The 20,535-nt window shown below is 40.1% G+C and overlaps 1 protein-coding gene across 1 annotated transcript; it reads right to left on the bottom strand.

Moving 5' to 3' along the window:
- Positions 1-7,054: 7,054 nt before the first annotated feature.
- CYB5A (cytochrome b5 type A) lies at positions 7,055-18,830 on the bottom strand. The gene is made up of 5 exons (XM_003204918.5): positions 18,581-18,830; positions 12,526-12,654; positions 10,659-10,688; positions 9,029-9,063; positions 7,055-8,182 (listed from the first exon to the last, which is right to left on the bottom strand). Exons 1-5 carry the CDS (start codon positions 18,722-18,724, stop codon positions 8,104-8,106), a joined length of 417 nt encoding a protein of 138 aa, XP_003204966.1. The 5' UTR covers positions 18,725-18,830; the 3' UTR covers positions 7,055-8,103.
- Positions 18,831-20,535: the final 1,705 nt, after the last annotated feature.

The raw sequence follows: 20,535 nt of genomic DNA, 5'->3' as shown, positions 1-20,535 counted from the left end.
ACTCATGTTCCAGAAGCACTTGGCTCCATAATGTTTTAAAGGCACTTAGTTTTCATCTGCCTCTGCCTAGCTTTGAATTAAAGGTATAGTGCACACCAGGGCCTGAAAACAGGACCCATACAAATCCCCAGCAGCCCCTGGCTATGGCATGCTGTGCATGCAGTGGGATGAGTTGGCATTGAAGGAAGAGAATGCAACAGCAGAGCTGACAAAAGCAAGGTAACGCTGCACAGCACACATTTCTGTAATTTTATCTTGACAAGGAAAAAAAATAGATCACTTCAACCTCTTAGAAAACCTTTTGTTCCTTGCTGATTGTGTTTGACAGCAAAGCAGCGCTGCTTGGGCTGAGACCTTGGCCTGGTTGAATGCTGTGTTTTTGTACAGCTACAAAGTGCAGACACAAATTTCGCCCCCCAGAAGAAGGCTTTGAGGGCTTGAAAGAACGGATGGAAGAGAGCTACTCACTCTTAGGTAAAAATGTGAACAGAAATGTTCAAGGAGAAAAGTTTTTTCCAGAGCCTCTTTCTCACGGGTGAGCAGATAAGCTTGATAGTTGATTTCTCTATACCAGCTTTCCTGTTTCAATAATTAACACACATCTATATATCTGCAGCTACATAAGCAATTAGGAAGATATGTAGGTCCTTTTGAGCAGCACAGAGTAACTAGAGTCCAACTAGTTCTTGTCATTAAGCAAACGTAAAGACCTTGATGCCTTAGTTCAGTAAATCTGTTTACTTTGCTGAAGTATTTCTAATAAAGACTGTGTCTCCTTCATGGCTGTACCATTGAGGTGCAGCTACTTCTGCAACAGGAAGGAAGCAAGAGGCATGCTATCTTGCACTTCATTTCATTAAACTTGTATATTGCTAGTAATTTAAAGACCTCTGATGAGTGCCTTATACAAATTGTATTTTACACTCGTAATTTCTGATCTACTTTGTGAGTCAGAGTAGAAATCATGTCAAGTTATGAACTTGTCAAGTCTCTGAATGTACCCGGTGACATTTTTACCAATAGGGCAGAGATATGAAATGCCTGCAGACCTGCTTGGAGCCATTCTTTGTAAAAATAAGACTCAAACTACTTTGCGAAATGGAGAAATCCAGAGGAGGATGGCAGCCTGGGTATATGGTGTATCTTTGAATAAAGCCTTAGCCACTAAAAAGCAAAAAAAACTTGTTCTGATAGTATTTTCTGTTTACATTGTTTATAGTGCAACACACAGATGACGATAATGCCTATTTTCTTATACTCCTAGGAGAGAAATTTTTTCACGTGCTGAGCAGCTGCTTGAATGGATTTGGCATCTACATATGGCTGATTTATGAAACAAATCACTAAAAAAATTATGTTTGACTAAGGAAACTTGTTTCTGGATTAAGGTTATGCCTATTCCAGAGCATTTGGGCAGTACTTTGTTGCATGGACTGGGCTGATCCCTCTAAAATAAATGCAGTTGTTTCAATTTGAAGTTTATTTAATTAAAAAGAAAACAAACCCCACAGTTTCATTATGTAGCAATCAAATTCTTCTGGAAATCCTATTTTCTTTGTGATTTCCTGGTCGCTGGTCTCCAAAGGTAACACCATAGCCAGGCCCCATGATCAGTGAATACTAAAACTCATCAAACTACTATAACATTTTAACACCTTTGAAGTCCTTTTCTGTTGTGTTACTGAAAGAAAAATGAAAGTAAATTTATCTTTCTTCTAGTGGTATTGTATGAGTGGATTGAAAATCAGCTTATTAAGAGGAGTTTTACCCCAGGGATAGAATGACTGGTGTTTGGAGACATATATACCACCATTGCTTACTTAAAATAATATTCCACAGCACATCTGCAAGTATTTGCTCATTTTATTCTCAATTTCAAGAAAATGTTTATAGTCTCCATTCTGTACTTCAGATTTTTATTGTTCTAGTAGTTTACAAAATGAAAAACTCTCAGATGTTGAGATTAGTATTTATAAGGGAATTTAGGTTCATCAGCTTACCTGCTCGCCCTGCTATTGACACTTACCCTTTCCAGTATGTTATTAGAGCAGTTAAGTACTACACACAGGATCACATTCTGTTTGTATTGGGCATTTTACACACAAAAGCACAGTCCTTGCATTGATGAGTTTAAAATACACAGATTTTTAAAGGACAAGCAGTACGTAGTTTGCTGATTTATTGATGTTAACCTTATGAGTGTGTTTTCTTGAATTCACATGAGCAAGGAGGAAGATCATCTATTTTTAAGGGATTCCTAATGGGCTTGTGCTGATTTGAAGAACAAACGAAAACTTGTCCTCCTGGAAACCTGTGACAAGTCTGGAGCTGTGCTGCTGTGCCTCACACAGCCCAAACCCATGGCACAGAACGCACCCATGTGGTGACACCTATGAGAAGGGTGCTTCCAAAGCCAAGCTCACTCTGCACTGGGTCAGAGTTCACTCAAGCTGTAAAACTTTGTCCATGAACAACGCTCAAGTAGTTCATCTGTTCCAGTGACAGAAAACACAATGCCAGATTGATGGCAAAGAGAAGAGAGTAAGGCTGTATGCAGCTTAGCACTTAGGTTACACAACTCAAAAGGGAAACCCTGGATGATATTCTTTGCTTCAAAGGCTATTTCCATTTTCTCCAGTGACTATCCCCTTTCTTTCTCACCTGCTGACACTTATTTCCCTGACATCAACTTTCTGTATGAAAAAAAACAGACAGTTGTGAAGAGGTTGATCGTGAGAATGTGTGCTCTGAGACACATGCTGGCCTCATCAGGCCTTGAGACAGGTAAGCCTCTTTCAGTCAGACTTTCATATCTACTAGATGCTAAGCTTCTCAAGCAAATGATCATAAATCTCTCAGGGAAGATGGTGAAAGTTATTTGTGGTGGTGAAAGTATATGCATGCAATAATAGGAGCAACTCACCACCAGAAGTTGTCATGAAGCTAGTTAGCTTTAAATCTACACACTCTAGCTCGTAGTCTAGTAACTTGTTAATCAATATGCTCAGGTCTGATGTCCTCACCAAGGCAAAAAATACATACAAAACAACCTGTATCCTTACTCCCATATCTTTGCTACTTAAATAGGGTAAAAAAATAATTCTACAGAATCACCTGAAATTAACGTAAGATGTTCTCATTCTGACAAACCAACTTTCCAGTACTATTTGTAAAATGTTTGTACTCCTTTGACCCATGCAAAGACCCCACCTGTCTTCCACAGTATTCTCCTGGAGAAGCTGACAGTCCATGGCTTGGACAGGTACATTCTTTGCTGGGTAAAGAACTGGCTGCAGAGCCGAGCCCATAGTGGTGGTGAATGGAGTTAAATCCAGTTGGCAACCAGACACAAGTGCTGTTCCCCAGGGATTGCTACTGCAGTCTGTCCTGTTCAGTATCTTTAATGATGACCTGGACAAGAGGATTGAGTGTACCCTCAGTAAGTTTGCAGATGACATCAAACTGGAAAGAAGTGTCGATTTGCCAGGGAGTAGAAAGGCCCTACAGAGCGATTTGAATGGGCTGGATCGCTGGGCAGAGGCCAATGGGATGAAGTTCAACAAGACCAAATGCTGGGTCCTGCACTTTGGCCACAATAACTCCAGGCAACGCTACAGGCTTGGGGCAGAGTGGCTGGAAGGTTGCATGGAATAAACAGACCTGGGGGTGTTGGTTGACGCTCAGCTGAACATGAGCAGCAGTGTCTAGAGGGACATGGTTTAGTTGGGAAATATTGGTGCTAGGTGCATGGTTGGACTGGATGATCTTGGACGTCTTTTCCAACCTTCCCTATTTTCAAGATGTCATTGGAAAATACTCCACCTGCTTGGCTTACTACTTTCCAGTCTACCTCCCTCCTAGCCCCTGAAGCAGTTTCCAAAAGACATTCTGCTTGAAGGCAGTCCTTTTCCCACAGCTGATGGCTAACAACCTCATGATTTCAAACAATACAAGGCTGCATTTATCCAGGACTTAGTAGGTGGAACTCCAGAGATACTGTGTAGTGCTGTAATAGAATTGGTCATCAAGCATTAGGCAAGGACCAGGATCTTCAGAAAAAGGATAGATTTCTGCAGAGAATATGCTACTGGGTATTGTTCTGGGATGTAGGCTCTGGAAGCCCACATGATTTCTGTGGTGTTCTGTCCAGGGATACCACAACTGTTTCCCTAAGGTTTTCTGGTATTATGCTTTCTGCCTAAGCGCAGTAGACTGGAAGAAACAGGAGCAGAAATTATACTATACAGAAGTCAAAATCTATTTCTTATATATAAGACTCCACAGTACAATCTAGCCCATTCTGAGCTCTGTTTTAGCAACCATCAATAGAGACCAGTAGCTACACTGCATATCCCAGTTTTAGCAACCTGGGAAAGAAAATTTCAAGAACTGCTTTATGCACACTCTTACCTGTAAGGTGATCAAGAACAAGCCTAACTAGTTTTCAGAAAGAACAGAAAATTCAGCATTAGTCACGTTACGAGATGTAGTATTTCATCATTTCTCATGAATTCAGGTGTTTGTCTGCTCACCCACAATTTGAAATATTTCAGCAAATAATGAATTAACTGTGGAGAAGGAACGTAATGTAACATCAAAGTAAAGTAAAATCAGGAAAGCAAAACTCAAATTTATGATCTATTGGTTACTAGCTTCAATTTACATCTGATCAGTCATCAGAGCTAAGGATACAGGAGTATGAACTTCCTCCCCCTTCTTCTGCATGGTTTCTAAAATCCTTTTGTATGTTTAGCTCATTCATTCTGACAGTTTCAAATAGTAATCCTCACTGCCAGCCTTGCAGAAAACACTGCAACAAGTTTGTCAGCATGACTCTGAATTCATAAATACCCATTTACCCTCAACATCAAAGATTCAGAAAACAAAAACAGTAGTGACTTTTTTTCTTGTTGTCTCTGCCAACATACTGACTTACAGATTTGTGACTAGATTCCACCTGCCTAGTTTTTACCCCCTAGCCAGTTCCTCTCCAGCATTCTGCAAAATTCTGAATGCAGCATAGCACCAAAACCTAGAGAAAGGCATTAGACTGTTGAGCCAAGGCAAGTAGGCCAGAGAAAAAGACAGTATTTAATTTTCCCAACATAGCACAGGGAGAAAGCAAACAAGCGTGCTGGCTTTATTCCACACAAAGCAAGAGGGAGCCAATGCTGTCCCCATTGAAAGGAGCTCTCTTCTCACTATGCACTCTTTTGAACAACAGAACATAGTCAAATTAAGACCAAAAATGCAGCACACAAATGAATGATTTCAGGCCACAAGAGCAGTATAAATAGTGCTGCCGTACAAGTAAACATGGGAAGACATCTGATTTAAAATATTGATCATCAAAACCAGCTTGTCCAAACAAAAATTAGTATTAAAGGACATGACCGGACAAATAGAGCAAATTAGAGCATCTTTGATGGGATTTGAAGATGAGAATTCTCGTTCTGAAAATAAATTGATCTTCGCCCACTCTTTTCTTTTTGCTGTCAGACCATAAGAATATTAACTACCCTTAATTCACCTGAAAAGTTTTGCAATAGCAAAGTAATTCATTCCTCACCGCACCCAATTTTTTTTCTCTCTCTCATATTCATAATTAATAGCTGAAGTCACATCAAAATTCCTTTGTGACCCCCTATGGAATGCACATCTAACGTTACTATATTAAAAAGGATTATTAATATATTTTTGACATTCATCATTTTACATTTAAAAACCCACTACAATAATGCCCTTCTCTCGGGAACAACTTACACCAGCACTGACACAAACACACTAACTACAAGGAACAAGTTCAGTGCACCTACAGTAGCACTTTAACTTGCATCTGCTACTTATCTGCGCTCACTGCATTTTTAGTTCACACTATGGAAATTCTCTGTGCCAGCAGGACTGCTTTTACACTGCTGAGCTTGAAAAGATACTCTATGGTATAACATAGTAAAATCCAACCTCCAGAAAGCATCTGCTATATGGGATGCAAACAGAACAATACCATAGTAAAGCTCCTAAAGCAAAAGGAAAAAAAAAAAGCACCTTTTTCAACAAGCATTTTGCTGTATGGATCCACTTTGATTGCATTACCCTATTTGCTGATGTGGACATAATTATCCCCTTCTGAAATTCTTGCAAAATTGTTTGAAAGGTTAAGCTTTCTGAAACTTTTTTTTCTTGCTCAGATGTGAATTTAAACATTACTTTAAAAACTAACAGAAGCTTCAGTATTTCAAACTTAGTTTATGAGTCTAAATATCAACTTAAGAGTTAATATATCCTTTTTAAAGGTAATCTATAACAAGCCAACAATGTCTGAACTTTCAACTCAGCTTCACCTTACATTGAGAGAAAAAGCTGGGGCAACAGGACAGAATAAGAAATTAGTACTAGACAAAATCCCAACCACTGACGTTCATAGTGCAAGTCAAGTCTCCAAGGCAAATACAGTGATGGGATCTACTTTAAATGTAAATGCCAATAGTTGTAAATCAAGTCTCATAGACAAGAACTCAAGAATACCAAAGTAAGATACTAAGCACTTGCACAGTCAACTGTGAGGTCTTCTGCAAGAATAGAGCTTTTAATAGATCCTTAGTTGCTTTAAAGATAAAAAGAATCCCCCAATAAGGAATTCTTGGCATATTATTGTCTTATGCATATGTAAGAGATGTGTTTATCATCTGAAATCACAGAACTCCTATCTCTCATTTTGATACAAGACCTACACTGAATGCATTTTCCATGGTGCTCGCAGGGGCAGTTGCTGCAATAGGGCTACAAGTGCTGGTGACTGTCAGAGTTTACAAAGGCAAACCACTGCTAACAGTCACTAGCTGGTGTTGAGGACATGCTGTTTATCTCAGAGGGGTTAGAATCATTTATTCACACTATCTCACATTTTACATGCAACTTCCCTACTTGATAAAGGATCTCACTTGCAGGATGCATTATTGAACAGGCTCACCTGAAAAGGGCCCCAAAAGGCAAAAGCATCCCTTCCAAGAACTTCACAGAAGATTGAAATGAGTGTGTTTCAGCCAGGAAAAAGTAAGCAATTAAACTTTTATTCACGATCATTTATATATGACTAAAAAATAAAAATAAAAAAATTCACCACAAAATGCAGACTTTGTTGTATTTAGCACAGAAAATGGTCATCTCTCCGTAGTAAAGCACCAAGGAGCATATAACATAACAGTCAAAAACAGACTCTGAGCATCACTTTTTTCCCCTCACGGCATACCATGATAAAGTCGAAGATTGCAGACAAGTCTAGAAGTTTCAGAACAAGTTTCAGAGTCACCTGAGTGCTTGGCAAGAACAGTATTACTCAGTAGCAGTTATATAACCTGTAGTGAAATTTACAGAGCACTTTCTGCCTTTTTTGCAGAACAGTTCAACAGTTCACAATACAGAGACAGATGTAATTGGGCCAGTGATTTCATATCTTACTTTTAATTTTCCCACGGCAGTCAAACAGAACAGCTTGCCAGCAGGAGTACCTGTAACAACTCTAAGAGCACATGGCAAGAGGGAAGGAAAGTTACCTTCTTATAGCCCAGCTGGGAGGACCCACCCACTTACAGGCACCTGTACTCATTACTATACTCAGCTTTTTCCATTATGTTTATTTTAATTAGCCTCTTTCTCTAACATTCTACATTTAGGAAGACAACATGATTTTAAGTTAAGTTGTGTACATGGACAAATACATGTACAAATTTTGGTAGTACTTTAAAGCTATAAAATTTATATGCAAAGGAAGTCGTACAGACCCATTACAGATTAAAAAGATATAACCAGAATCAGAATGCTACTTGCAAAACTATTTTAATACAGAAACTAATACAGTTATCAAATCATTCATTAGAGAATATGTCATTATATGAAAAGAAATGCTGCCTTTTTATTACTTCTGTGCAGCAAATAAGAAGGCAACATGAAGAAAAGTGCGCAGCAGAAAAGAATTGTTCAGTTTTTTGAAAAAGTTGAATTTATCTTCAGACATCAGGCGTTTGTCTGGAAATATATTGGGTTAGGATTGCTTCTATTCTCTCCCAGATCAGTCTCTTCTTGCATTAGTTCTCAGTAAGATGCTCACTCCGACATGTAGGAACGATACATCAGGGCCACAATAATTGCCGCTATTGCCGGGATCACCCAGTTGGACCATGAACTAGGAAGAAGTTTTTGAAACAAGTAATTTAGGAAGTGACAACCCGCAAGTTTCGAAAACTCATTCTTTCAATAATGTCCATCTCTCCCACCCCAAGAAATACGTAATGTTAAGACAAGAGCAGAACACCTAGGCCAGTAACACTCTCACCAAGAAAAAAAAAGTTTGTCCTCTTCAGACTGTGCACTAAAGCTTACAACAAATTCATTTGCTAGAAAAGAGGAAGACTTCAGATGTGTTTAAAGTCATGGCATCATGCCCAAAAATATCACTCACTCCAAAACCATTCATAGAAATTTAGGACTTAACAACATATGACAACTTCCAAACACCCAGCTTCTCATTCCAAAGGGTATAGAAAGTTCCTCTGAGGTTTCAGCAATGGGCAACAGTAAGCAAAGTATAACTTTAAAAATAATGATTTAATGATGTTTGAACATAAGCTCACCCCCCCACACCACTGACAGATTTCCTTCTTGTAGACAATCCTCTTCTTTCCCTTAGATACAACTATTGTGGCAAATCTTAAAAATGGAAGACACATCACTAATAGCATCAAATGTCTTCTACTCGGCCAACAGCATCCAGAAATGAGGGCTTGTAAAGCATAAGCAATTTGGTAGAGCCTGATAAACATCAATGTGAGAAAAAAAAAAAATCCAGATATTACACTAACATGCATGTAAAATGGCACACAGCTGCTGAACTAAAGTACACACAGAATGGAACTTGTTATGCAGCATCCTTCCACATCTGTGTTTCCTCCAGAGAGATGCTGTAAGATTCTGAACTTCAGAAACATTATTGTGAGGAATTTCAAATTTGGTACCAGATGCCATACTGTACCTGGAATTAGACTGCACAGTGGTAATAAGAGTTTCCTAAAAAGCAAAGCAGAGAGAGATTTACATCAAGCACATATTCCTGTTCATACTTAACTGGCCCCTCAATTTCTCAAAACTGATCAAGGGAGACTAATTTTCAGAACAACTCAATGCTCTCCCTTTGGAAGTTTCTCAGATTTCCTGTAACAGAACTGTTGAACAAGAAGCTAGATAGCAGCAATTTCTGTAGTCAACATTGCAACAAAATTCATTAAAAAAGTTGCCACAAGAAATTTTGCTGCCAGCTTTCCATGAAAATTCAACCTCAGGTTACATATGAAAAGTTTTAGTGGCCTAAAAGACAAAGATCACTTGCTTGCTGAAAATCTAACTGAACGGACTCCAAATGAATACATAAGACTCTTACACAGAAGCAAGGTCCTGATTTACATCCAAATGAGGCTTATGAAGCTCAGTCTGTTAGTGTTGCATTTCAGACTGTGCTAGAATTACAGGCAAGTTATTATATCTTTTGATACAGACATGCACTTTTTTAAAATTCAGTTTTCACAGAAAAGGAATCACTGTAAGACCAAACGCTGGCTGCACAGTTTTTTTAAGACTACTTATTCATTTCTGGATTAGCAATTGCACATGGCCCTGAAGATCTAAGATTAAAACTGAACAGAAAAATGAATTCCTTCAGTATGACTGAACAATAAACATTCTCAAAAAGTGAAAAAGATTCTTCACATCTTTCCACGGTCTAAACAGGCCACTTTTTCAGAAGCCTGTCACAGGTTGATGCACAACAAATGCTAAGTTTAGAGAAAAAAGGCTCAGTAATTACATCTCTGTTGATTTTGTGAATACCTCCATGAAGAACTAACCCAAAAGTCAAACCACGTGGAGCATAGTCCTATTAAGTGTAACACCTCATATAAACAGACGTGCCAAGGCCAGAAGATGGTCCCAGCCAACCAGCCTCTTTTTGCTCAGCAGCAACAACTGTACAGTTTCATTTCTGATTTACTTGCTTCTTTAAAAGACACTAACTTTAGGAGTTCACAAGCTAACACAACTTTAATGACAACAGAAGAATATGTTGGAACAAATACACTACTGCACTGACAGGACACCAAAGTCTGCTGCAGTAGTCAGGAAGCAAACAGCATCTTGAAAAGGATTCACAATTGTAAATTAACTGATCTATACTACAGCTATCAAATATGTCTGAATTCTTTATGTACCAGTGTTGCCAATATGTTGTTAACATATGTTATGTTAAAAACCCATTTGCTTTTTTTTTTTTGGTTTGGAAGTATAGGCTTAATCTATCCTGTCTATAAATGTTTTTCTTAAACTAGATACAAGATAACCACTGGCAGATTCTAAACTCATCTTTTTGTTGTAGCATAATGTCACAAGACTTAACTTCTTTGTCAGAAACCACAAAAATTACAGTAAAGAACAGCTAACAGGAAAAATAAATTATAAGGCCAGATCAATAGGTTTAAGAGGCTTATGATCTGAAACACCACACTTAAATAAAGTTTGTTATTTTTGCTGCTGAGTACACCATTTACAGAGAGACACCACCTAACACCCAAAAGAAATAATGTGACATTGCAAGAAACACACAACACACTTACTGCTGGTTTCTGAAGCTTCGGTCTGTCATCCTGCAGGAAAATAAAGCAAAAAAAAAAATAAATAAAAAAATCTAGATGAGCACCCAGGACATAAAAATAATAAATTAAAAATATATATATATACATTTACTCAATTCAATTCACAATTCTCATCTGTTAATGTGTATCTATTTTTCTGCTAGGAAGGAGACTTGCAGAAGAGATATCAGTATATTTTGTTCAGCTACTATAAACAAATCACCTCCTCGTATAATACTTGCTACGAGACAGTAAAGAAGTGAAACTTGATTCTGCACTCAATTATTTCTTCTACCAGTGTTTTCGCATTTCTTTTGTCTCTGTATAGTACACATTTCCTTAAGCTAACACATGGATTGCAATAGCACTAGTTTACTCCTACCAAACCTACTCATATTATTGAGCACAATTACAAGTTTGCTATAATCTCCAATGCAAAGGTCTTAAGTTCTATGGATCTTTCACAAACTCCTGAAGCTTTACATGGGACAGTCATATTCATTACAAAGGAAACAGCACCTTAAGGACTGAGTTAAGTGTATGGAACAAACATTTCAATAGTTTTGTGTACCAAACAAAAACAGGCACCTGTCAAACAAGAATGAACTGGACTGGCAGCCAGGATACAAATAATTTTACTGGTATCAGCTGCCACCTGAAACAGATGGCAAATCTGCAGGACTGCAAACATGCACCAGACCTGAATTACTTCCTATTAGGAGAGGCTTACACTAGTAATATTCATCAAGAGAGAACCTCAGATAGGTACAGAATCAGGACTCTGATCCCAAGATCAGCGTGATACCACTGTCTTGGGTAGTACATATCCACCTCAAATGTAAGACAAAAAATATCAGTGAGGACAAGAGAACAGGTAGGGATGGAAAGTACAATTCTCTGCATGCTATCTGACTAGGTCTCCTGTCAGTGGTTTTCAACTACTGCCATTGGAGAGCTTATAAACAACATAGAGAAGGCAGCCATGGCAGCAGCTTTGTTGCTAGAAATAACCCTTCAAAGCTTGAGGCAGCAAACTTGTTGTAGGAACAGTAAATATGAAGAGTACAGAAAAAAGAAAAGTGACATGATCTAGCAGGAACTGACAAGAAGTAGGCAACATCAGCACAGCACAAGATACAAGGAACCAGAGACAGGGAAAATAGACAAAGAATCAGATTTATTTTTCCATCTTTCCATCTAAACATCAGGATGCACTTCTTTAACCATGCGAATGACTGAGCAATAGCTCAGTTTGTCCAAAGAAGCTGTGGAGTCTCCTCCTCAGACATCTCCAGAAGCCACCTAAACATGGGCCTGGGCACCTGCTAGAGCAGAGGTGTGACCAGATGGACCCAGAGGTTCCATCCAGCCTCAGCTATGCTGTGATTCTACAGTTCTGCTGAAGCAGTCTTCTAAGTGTACATACAAAGCTCTAGGCCGAGATGGAAGCCTGGCACACCATTTACAATGATGAATGCATGAGAGTGGCTGAGTAAGCCCTTATAGGTTGACATAAGAAAGGTTCTTGACAGTTAGATATTTAACTTTCAGGAATTATAGAGTCTCATTATAAAGCTCAAAGGGTGCACCAGAAACAGCATGATTCCATACTCAACTTATTCAAAAACAGAGCTATGAAATATTCCAAAGAAGCCAAGTTTGAGATGTGACCATCCTGATTCTGCACTAGTCAACTCACTTCACAAGGGAGGGCTCTCTCCAGACCAGGTCTGTCCAGAGCTACAGAGTAGTACCCAACCAAACTGGGAACTCTCCACATTTTGAAGCAAAATATCAGCAAAATAGCTACACACAAAAACATGAAGTACTGGTATTCTTGCATACTCACCGGGTGAAGCTCCCCAATAATAAATGTTTCCGACAGTGCCCTTGCATCTGTAGAGTGGCCAACATCTTCAAAGTTCTCAGTAGCATCTCCCCCAGCTTGCTCCCTGAGGACTTCTTCTCCACCTGGGTGCTGCAATTTTTAATCAGTGTGAATTCATTATTGAAAGCCATCCCCCATTCTAAATATTTTAGATAAATAAATTTCATTTATTTATTTCCAAAAATAAACAGAAGTCCTTGCTAGACTTCTTAGAGCAAATATAAGACTCTCTAAATAACCAGGAAGTTTTAGCTTTCTCAGAGGCCAAAATCAAAGAAGAAAGGTCTCTACATCATCAGTGACAGACCAGCAAGAAGCATTACCCTAGCAGCTAAAGCAGCATTTAAAACATCAACAGAAACAGTATTTTCACAGCCAAACTGTTATCTAAAGTTACACTCTGTGTTCACAATTCCATAATTTGAATAGAAATATTTCTATCCAAACATAAGTTGCAGCAAGGAAGATACACATAAAAAGAGTAACCAAACAGCGGAATAAGTTGGCCAGAGAGCATGCAGAATTTCTACCTTTTAAGCCTGCCTCACCAAAGGCCTGAGGAACCTGACCTGACCTACGTAATCCCAGCTTCAGCCTGAGGATGGAGCCTCCTCTCCTAACCTCCAGGCGTTCTTTCCCAAAAGTTATTCCATAATTATCCAGTAAGCCAGCTACTTTGATGCAGCTTAAGCAGTGCTGGAAGCACATACAAGACACAAAACAAACAAACAGTTTCATCCTAGCAGAGGATGGAATCCCAAGACTCCACTGCTGGTAAAGCAGCGAGACAGCAAGAAGTCACACCTCTCAGTGCCTCAACTCATCACCATTCCCTTAACCAAACTCCCTGCTAACCACTGACTTTTATTCTTCCCCAGGATGCACTTTTGGAATTGCACGCAGTTCTACATTTTTGTCCATTAGTCAACTGCATATATACAGCAAGACATATTGTCTAGTTCAGCGGGTTCTCGGCATCAAACAAGTTCATCAGTTATCAGATAAGCAACATGCCAAAAAGATGCACTGCTCAACTTGGAAGCAGGGAGCTATTCCATAAACACTAGGAGTTGTTAGGTAAACAAGTTGAGACTGTTTTAGCCTTGGAGTAAGGCATCCATAAAGTTTTACTACTTGAGAATGGACAGAGGAAATAAGGTGTTGATGCCTTAGTTCCATTATTAAGGCTCCTGACTACAGAATCTAAGAAGACGAATGTATGCGAAACTTCTATTTAAAGTTATCTTGCCTAGTGTATAACTGAACAGAAAAGCCATTCTTACAGGAGATTAAAGTGACACAAACATTTCTACTAGTCTAAGGAATTGAAGTTAGCATTTACTTCAAATCCTCCATGTTACCTTGTTATCAATCCTTTCACAAAAGAAGACTTGTTCATATAGATTAAGACGACAGTATTCCAGCTATGCCAGAACCCCGAAGCTTGAATTCATCTTCACACAAAGGCACATGTTTATTTTTACAGATTGAGAAAGCTGCTCAAAAGCAGGGTTTTTTTCCCTGAAAAAAGCTAGAATGGCAAAGGATCTTTAACATGACTCAGCAAAAGCAAGATTGAGCAACTGATAGAGCTATCAGCCATAGTAGCTGCGCCAAAAAAGGTTAAGAAAGTGCATGCAGAGTAAAGATTACGCAAACAGGCGTGCAAACATGGCATGCTCACTACAATCCTGCCCTTGAATGCAGCCTGATAAGTATTCAGGGAAAGGAGTGAACAAAAGTTTAGAGATCGTTCAAATCCAAGTCTAAAATGCTGAACTTGGATCTAACAGGTTCTCCTAGATATTGCTGTAACTGAGTCTTCACAGAATTGATTCAACAGTGTTTTTATACTATGTTTAAGAACTGTGCTCTCAGAAATACACTATTCACAGAGGCATGTCATGCTGTATTGATCATGAAAAACCACATGGAAAGACTACTGTCAAGTATATGTACACCTTCAGCAGAAAAGGGTAGCAGAATGTCTTGGAAAACATGCTAGCCAACAAAGTCATCAACAACTAGCAAAAAAGAAGCACAGTTATGCAGTTTATAAAGCGCTAATACCAAGTACATTCAAATTCATGCACTGATGTGAATCCAAGCCCTACTCAGTCACACAAGTAGATAGACAGAACACCATTAACTTCAGCTAGCTGCCAAACAAGTGGATTCCTAGTAGTACAACTGCATCTAAGTTAAAGCCATTCCACGAGGTACTTTAACAAACCACCTGCAGACTGCTGCCTGCGGTACAATCATCCACTACTGTGTTCCCAAATCCTTCCCTTGCACTGCTATAATCATGGAGCTACACGAACAGTTCCAAAAGGCACTCTGGCCTCTCTCGGATGGATTTGTTTTCAGTTTGATCAGCAACTGATTCCTCCAATACCATGGTTCTGTAGTCAGTGTCATCAGAGAGGAAGTGTGACCATGACCAATGCCCTGCCACACATCAGCTGCTGGAGCCAAATTCACTCTGACCTCTGCCACCAAAGCTGGACCAGTGGTACTTTTCCCCTTGTATCAGCAGGACTACACTGGAGATAAACACGTTTCCAACTTAATCCAAATAGCAGAAGACATTACTAGTAAGCTACTAGACAAAAGTACTTTGATACTCCACACATCTCGTTCCGACAATAACTCTGCTTAAAAATGAAAATTTACAACCCGCCTGCAAACAAGCAATTAATGAAAAGACTTGACTTCCCCTAACAAAAAAGGGAAAGTGTAAAGCCTCACAAATGACAAGAAATGACTTCTCTATCAAAAGCTCCCTGTTTTCCGTGGTTCAATGAGTCCTCTCAAAGTTTGTCTGTGCACAACCTTTGCTCACACTTCCACATGATAAGCAAAAAACTTGCTGCCAGAAGTTCCACTGCAATAAGAAAAGCTTTCTGGAAGTAGAAGCTCATGGACTATACCACTAATGACCCCCAAACCAAAATCCTTTTAAGTATTTTTGCAGATAAATTTGTGATTCAACCGAAATGAAAAGGTTTTTGCTGCTCTGTTAAACTACTCTAGCTCATTCCAAAGCCTGTCCCAATTTAACAACAGTTGTTACACATGTTACACGTGTAATGGAAGTTTGTAGGAAGGCAGCATAGACTAATTCCTTACAGCAGCACATTCAGATTTAGATAAAGCAACTAAGCAGTTAAATTCACTGTTGTCATGTGGGTCAAAAGTCTGCAGTTACTTCATCCAGAACACCTATCAGATCTTCTCCCTCTTGCCACAGTCACGCAACTTCCCCAGTGTCATAGTTCAAGATTAAGTTTAACTACCATAATTCACAATCCTTATCATCCCATCCCGCCCCCATACTGAGGGGTGAATTGAGTTTTCAGTCCAATTTAAGTTTTGAAGAGATAACTGAAAGTCTCCACCAGTTTTGTATCTACAAAATACACCAGAAGCAGAGACAGAAATGCCCTGAGAACCTTCATCTCTATTGTGTAGAAAAGCAAACAGCTGTTAGTCTTTTAAGGACACTTTCACACAGAAGTCCTCCAAATCACTTCCATCAACTGTCAGAGTTGCAGAACAGAAATTCTGCAATCATGTAAGACTTAAGGGGCATAGGAGAGTAGTCCTCCTTGTGAATTGTATTTGTGAAAGCCATCATTAGGATTTTATACACAGTGCAAAGAAAACACTCGCTGGTTGAGCACCCACTTCTCCAAAACAGTTACAGCCTGCAGTGTTTCACAGGAAGAATGCTAAGAATTGCTCTATTTCAAAGCATTTTTAAATCCTCCTGCAAGTTTCACCATAACACTGGCTTTAATCTCTAGACTGCGAGGTCCTGCAATAAGAATTCACATGGTACACTGACAGACTTAACAGTGTGCTACTACTGGCACCTTTTGATGCAAGCTATTCATTAACTTATACCCATCTTCCAGAATATCACCGTATCACACAATTGTGAATTCACTGCCACATGGCAGAGAAACCACTTTTCATTCTGGCACAGTAAAACAGTATTTCTTTTTTTCTGCACTTAATTCAATCAGCATTCCAAAACCTATTTTGAGATTCCATCCCGTTTAGGAAGTGCTATGAAAGCACAAGTTCTCAGCTTATGAAGAAAGCCTACACTGGCCAATAATATTTTCACTCTCAACAGTGTTTCCAAAGCAATCTTCGAAATGACTAAAGTAACTTAAACATGAAATTAACAATAGGTGAATATTCAACACATTTCATAGCGTGCTTCCAGAATACATAATTTCTCTGAGGTAGAGGTGTTCTTATTCACATTGGCTTCTCTGCCAAGCTTAAGCAATTCAACTAAGATCCCATCAAAGAAATTAGGAGGACTCTTACTGCAAGAGAAGGCAGAGATCAGGACACTGATTATTTTGGGTTTTTTTTGGTTTTTATTTTTTTTTAAACATACTAAACTACTTGTTTAGCTTGTTAGATTGCTGTCAAAGCCTGTGCAATTGCTTTATTTACTTACCTAAAAACATGACCAACATTACCACCATGCTTAACTCATTAATTTACACTTAATGTTATAAATGTGTTTAATTATCTGCAGTACAGATATAGCCATAATATCCTACTGTGAGTACACAATCACTTCTAATAGCTAATTTTTCCTAGAGGATGTCAGACCCGAAACTATGAAAAAGTTTCCAAAGTTTTAGTAATATGGGTTCCAACAGCCTTTAAATGAAGAAGATGATACCAAAGTTCCTAGTCTCAAGCACGATCTTTCATGTCAAACATGTTCAGACAGCACACTCCAAAAATTGAGCTCTTTGGATTACCCATTTTAAGAGGATACACCTTGATATCAAAGAAAACTCAGATATATATTCAAATTATAAAATTTAAGAGAGTTTCCACTCGGAGGGAAAAAAAAAAAAAAAGCAGTTGCTGAAGTCTTTATCTGCAGTAAGATACCAAAGTATGTAACTCTTCTTTTCCAGCACTTCATCCATGTTTCAAAGGATCTTATTAAGCCTTGGCCTTAGGAAACTAAGCTAATGTGGTCACACTGTGTATACCTCACACCACCTACTAAACTCAATCCAGTATTGACAAAGACTGATGGTTCCCTAAACCCAAGTTCCACGAAGCATCTACAAGCTTTATGTAGAGACAGCAGCTGCACAGACAAAACATACCCTCTAATTACAGTAACATAGGGAAAGGCAGCACCATCATTCACATCTTAAGCATGAGAACATCCAGGGTGTCTTTAACAGTGAAGCATTGGAAAGCGTTCAACTCCAGAAGCATTAAGAGAATATTTCCATAGTTTAAGGCGGCAGCTAGAGGGATTTCCTGTTGAATTAAGGAATAAGACTGGTGAAGCTTGCTGCTGTTCCCAGTTCTTCACTCCCTGATAAACTGATAGTCATGTGTAATCTCCTATCAGGAAAGAGTGAGATGATGTTTTAGCAGCACTCTCTCAGAAGGACCAGTAGCCTTACTTTAGTAGCCTACAAATAATTACTGAAATATGTTAAGCTTTTCAGCTCATGCAAGAAAAAGCCATAGGAGGAACAGAGTTTGACCAGTAATACTATAGAAACAGCTAATGTAATTCCTGCTTTGCTGCGAAGCATTTGCCATAATCCAGAACACACCAGCATGAGGCCAGCATGAGTTTCTCCTTATCCGTCACGTGTAAATACCTCAGAGTGCCTTAGATGGTCTACAAAAATCAGTGCTTCACTTCTGAAGTCAGCCAGCTACCGAAAGCATGGAGAGAAGGAAAGAGTAAAGCATACTACGGACCATTTTAACCCAAAGATGTCATTCCCCGGAGTCGCCAACATGTGGAACACCCCAATATTTAAGAATTTCCCTTGGAAACGCAGCTGCGCCGAGAGGGCTGTGCTGCAAACAAGGCAAGCCTAACTCAAGCAGCAGCCGGCTCCTGTCGCTGCCCAGGCGATGCCCGGGGACAGCCGCCGCCCCGACAGCCGCCCGGAGCCCACCGCCGACCGTCCCCTACGGACACTTCCCGCTCGCGGGCACCTACCTCATCCAGGAACTTGGTGATGTCGTAGATGCGGTTGTGCACGATGATCCAGGTGCTCTGGCTGTTGTTATGCTTCTGCACCTCCTCCAGCCGATAGTAGCGACCCCGCCACGCCTCACCGCCGGCTTCGCTAGAGCCCACCATGTCCCCGCTCGACAGATAGCACGCCGCCGCGACTCACCACAGCCCCACTCTCACGCGCGGACGCCAAATACAGCCCTGCCAACAGCCTATCACCGCCCGCCCCCCCTCCACTTCATGCTCTCTCATTGGCGGAAGGGTATGTCTTTCAAAAAAGTCATCATGCTGCCGGCTGAGGATTGGCGGATCCCATGTAAAGGGCGGGGCTAACGATGTCGCCACAGATGAGGGGTGTGCGCTCCCCGTCCCCTCCTCCCCGGGCGCGATCGGCGCTCTCCGCGTGACCCGGTCACGTGCGCCGCCTCCCCTCAGTCAGCCAGAGGCGCACGAACTCTACCCCGCTATCTTCCCGTCAGGCCGTGCTCGGCTGTGGCTGCTCGGGCGGGAGGCGCTGTTGGCGCCGCGCTGTGGCCGTGAGGGGAAAGCGCCTCACAGGACCTCCCCGTCCTCCTGCGGCAGGTGCGCCCTCACGGCGTTCCTCAGCACCTCCCCGCCGTTCTGAGGGGGCCAGGAGTGGTTCCCTCGCCTTCTCTCGGCTGCGATCTTCCACACACAGTTGCCCTGTTTTCCTTCAGTTTTATTTGAGGTAAAACCCAGCTCCAGAGCAGCTCTATGTGTGTCAACTCCTTCAGGTCAGCAGTGTCCTGATTTCACTGCTTCCAGTGTGATTTTTAGGTTGCCTTTTATTTTTGTTGTTTTTGCTTATTTTTGGGGGAGGAAAGATTGTTTGTATCCAACGTAAGTAACTTAAGTGACGTAAAGCTTACAGGGCACGATTCAGGTTCTACCCCCAGTTTATGACAGCAAACCCAAGGGCACAAGTCCCTGCAGTCCCCCAAAGCTTTGTGTAGCTTTCAGTACTAATGAGGAAGGCCCTCTGTGCCACTGCCCAGGCTGGTATGAAAATAATAAATACTACTTACCAATTCTGTGATTGCCTGTTTTGAGTGAAGAACAGTGACAGCCATTCTCTGACTGAAGATCACCTTAGCATGAGCTGTGTTGTTTTAAGATGGTGTGTTACAATCACTGCATCTACAGGTGTAATCCCTCCTGCACAGTCAAGATCTACTGATAAAGAACGCACTTGGGTTTGTTTTATGTGATTCCTGATTAGCAAATCTCTGTCTCCGGTACTTCTCTCTTTTTCCTTTCCCCTGAAGGAACAAACCATCTACCAGTGCTCTGCCCCATTAGTTTTTATTATCACATTATCACTCAGAAGACACGCAAGTAGCTCCCACAGGAGAGTTGTCCTCTGCCAGAAAGACAAGCCCAGGAACACTGTGACATGCTTTACAACATCTTTATCACAAAAATCCCTGTTTGTCCATTCAGAAGACTTTTAAATTTCAGTGAAAGCAGAGGACCCAGCCTTTCTTTTGTGTTCACAATCTGATGATTTTTCTCTTCATTTGTTTGGAATGGTGCTTTGCCTTAAAGCTGTAGGTTTTGGAATTATCTGATAAAGTTTCATATCACTTTTCATGATTGCAAGGAGAAGCTTGAGATGTGTTTTACTTTAAGGATAAGAAACAAGGAAACACCATTTTCTCAAAAATTGTCTCAAAACAGCAATCTTGGGATTTTTCTACAATTTGAGATAAAGGTTTTTAGTGTTACGCTGTAAGTAATGCAAAAAAAAAAAAATCAGAACAGCAGAACTATCAGAACTAGCAAAAACTGTTGAAATAGTTCCTCAAAAAGCTTATCCAGTCCATCATTTTTTATTCTGATTTATACAATATCAGATATTCATTGCAGGGGAGTTGGACTAGATGGCCCTTACAGGTCCTTTCCAACTCTAAGGATTC

This window comes from Meleagris gallopavo, chromosome 3, assembly GCF_905368555.1.
Source record: "Meleagris gallopavo chromosome 3, MGAL_WU_HG_1.1, whole genome shotgun sequence".
Classification (NCBI taxonomy): Eukaryota; Metazoa; Chordata; class Aves; order Galliformes; family Phasianidae; genus Meleagris; species Meleagris gallopavo.
The sequence above is the reverse complement of the archived record's forward strand: the minus strand, read 5'-3'. Positions and strand labels throughout refer to the sequence as shown.

Coding starts and splice junctions, on each gene's coding strand:
- CYB5A (XM_003204918.5), bottom strand. CDS start 18,724: ATGGTGGGCTCTAGCGAAGCCGGCGGTGAGGCGTGGCGGGGTCGCTAC. Junction 12,655..18,580: donor TCACCAAGTTCCTGGATGAG/GTAGGTGCCCGC, acceptor TAAAAATTGCAG/CACCCAGGTGGAGAAGAAGT. Junction 10,689..12,525: donor TTATTGGGGAGCTTCACCCG/GTGAGTATGCAA, acceptor ATTTTCCTGCAG/GATGACAGACCGAAGCTTCA.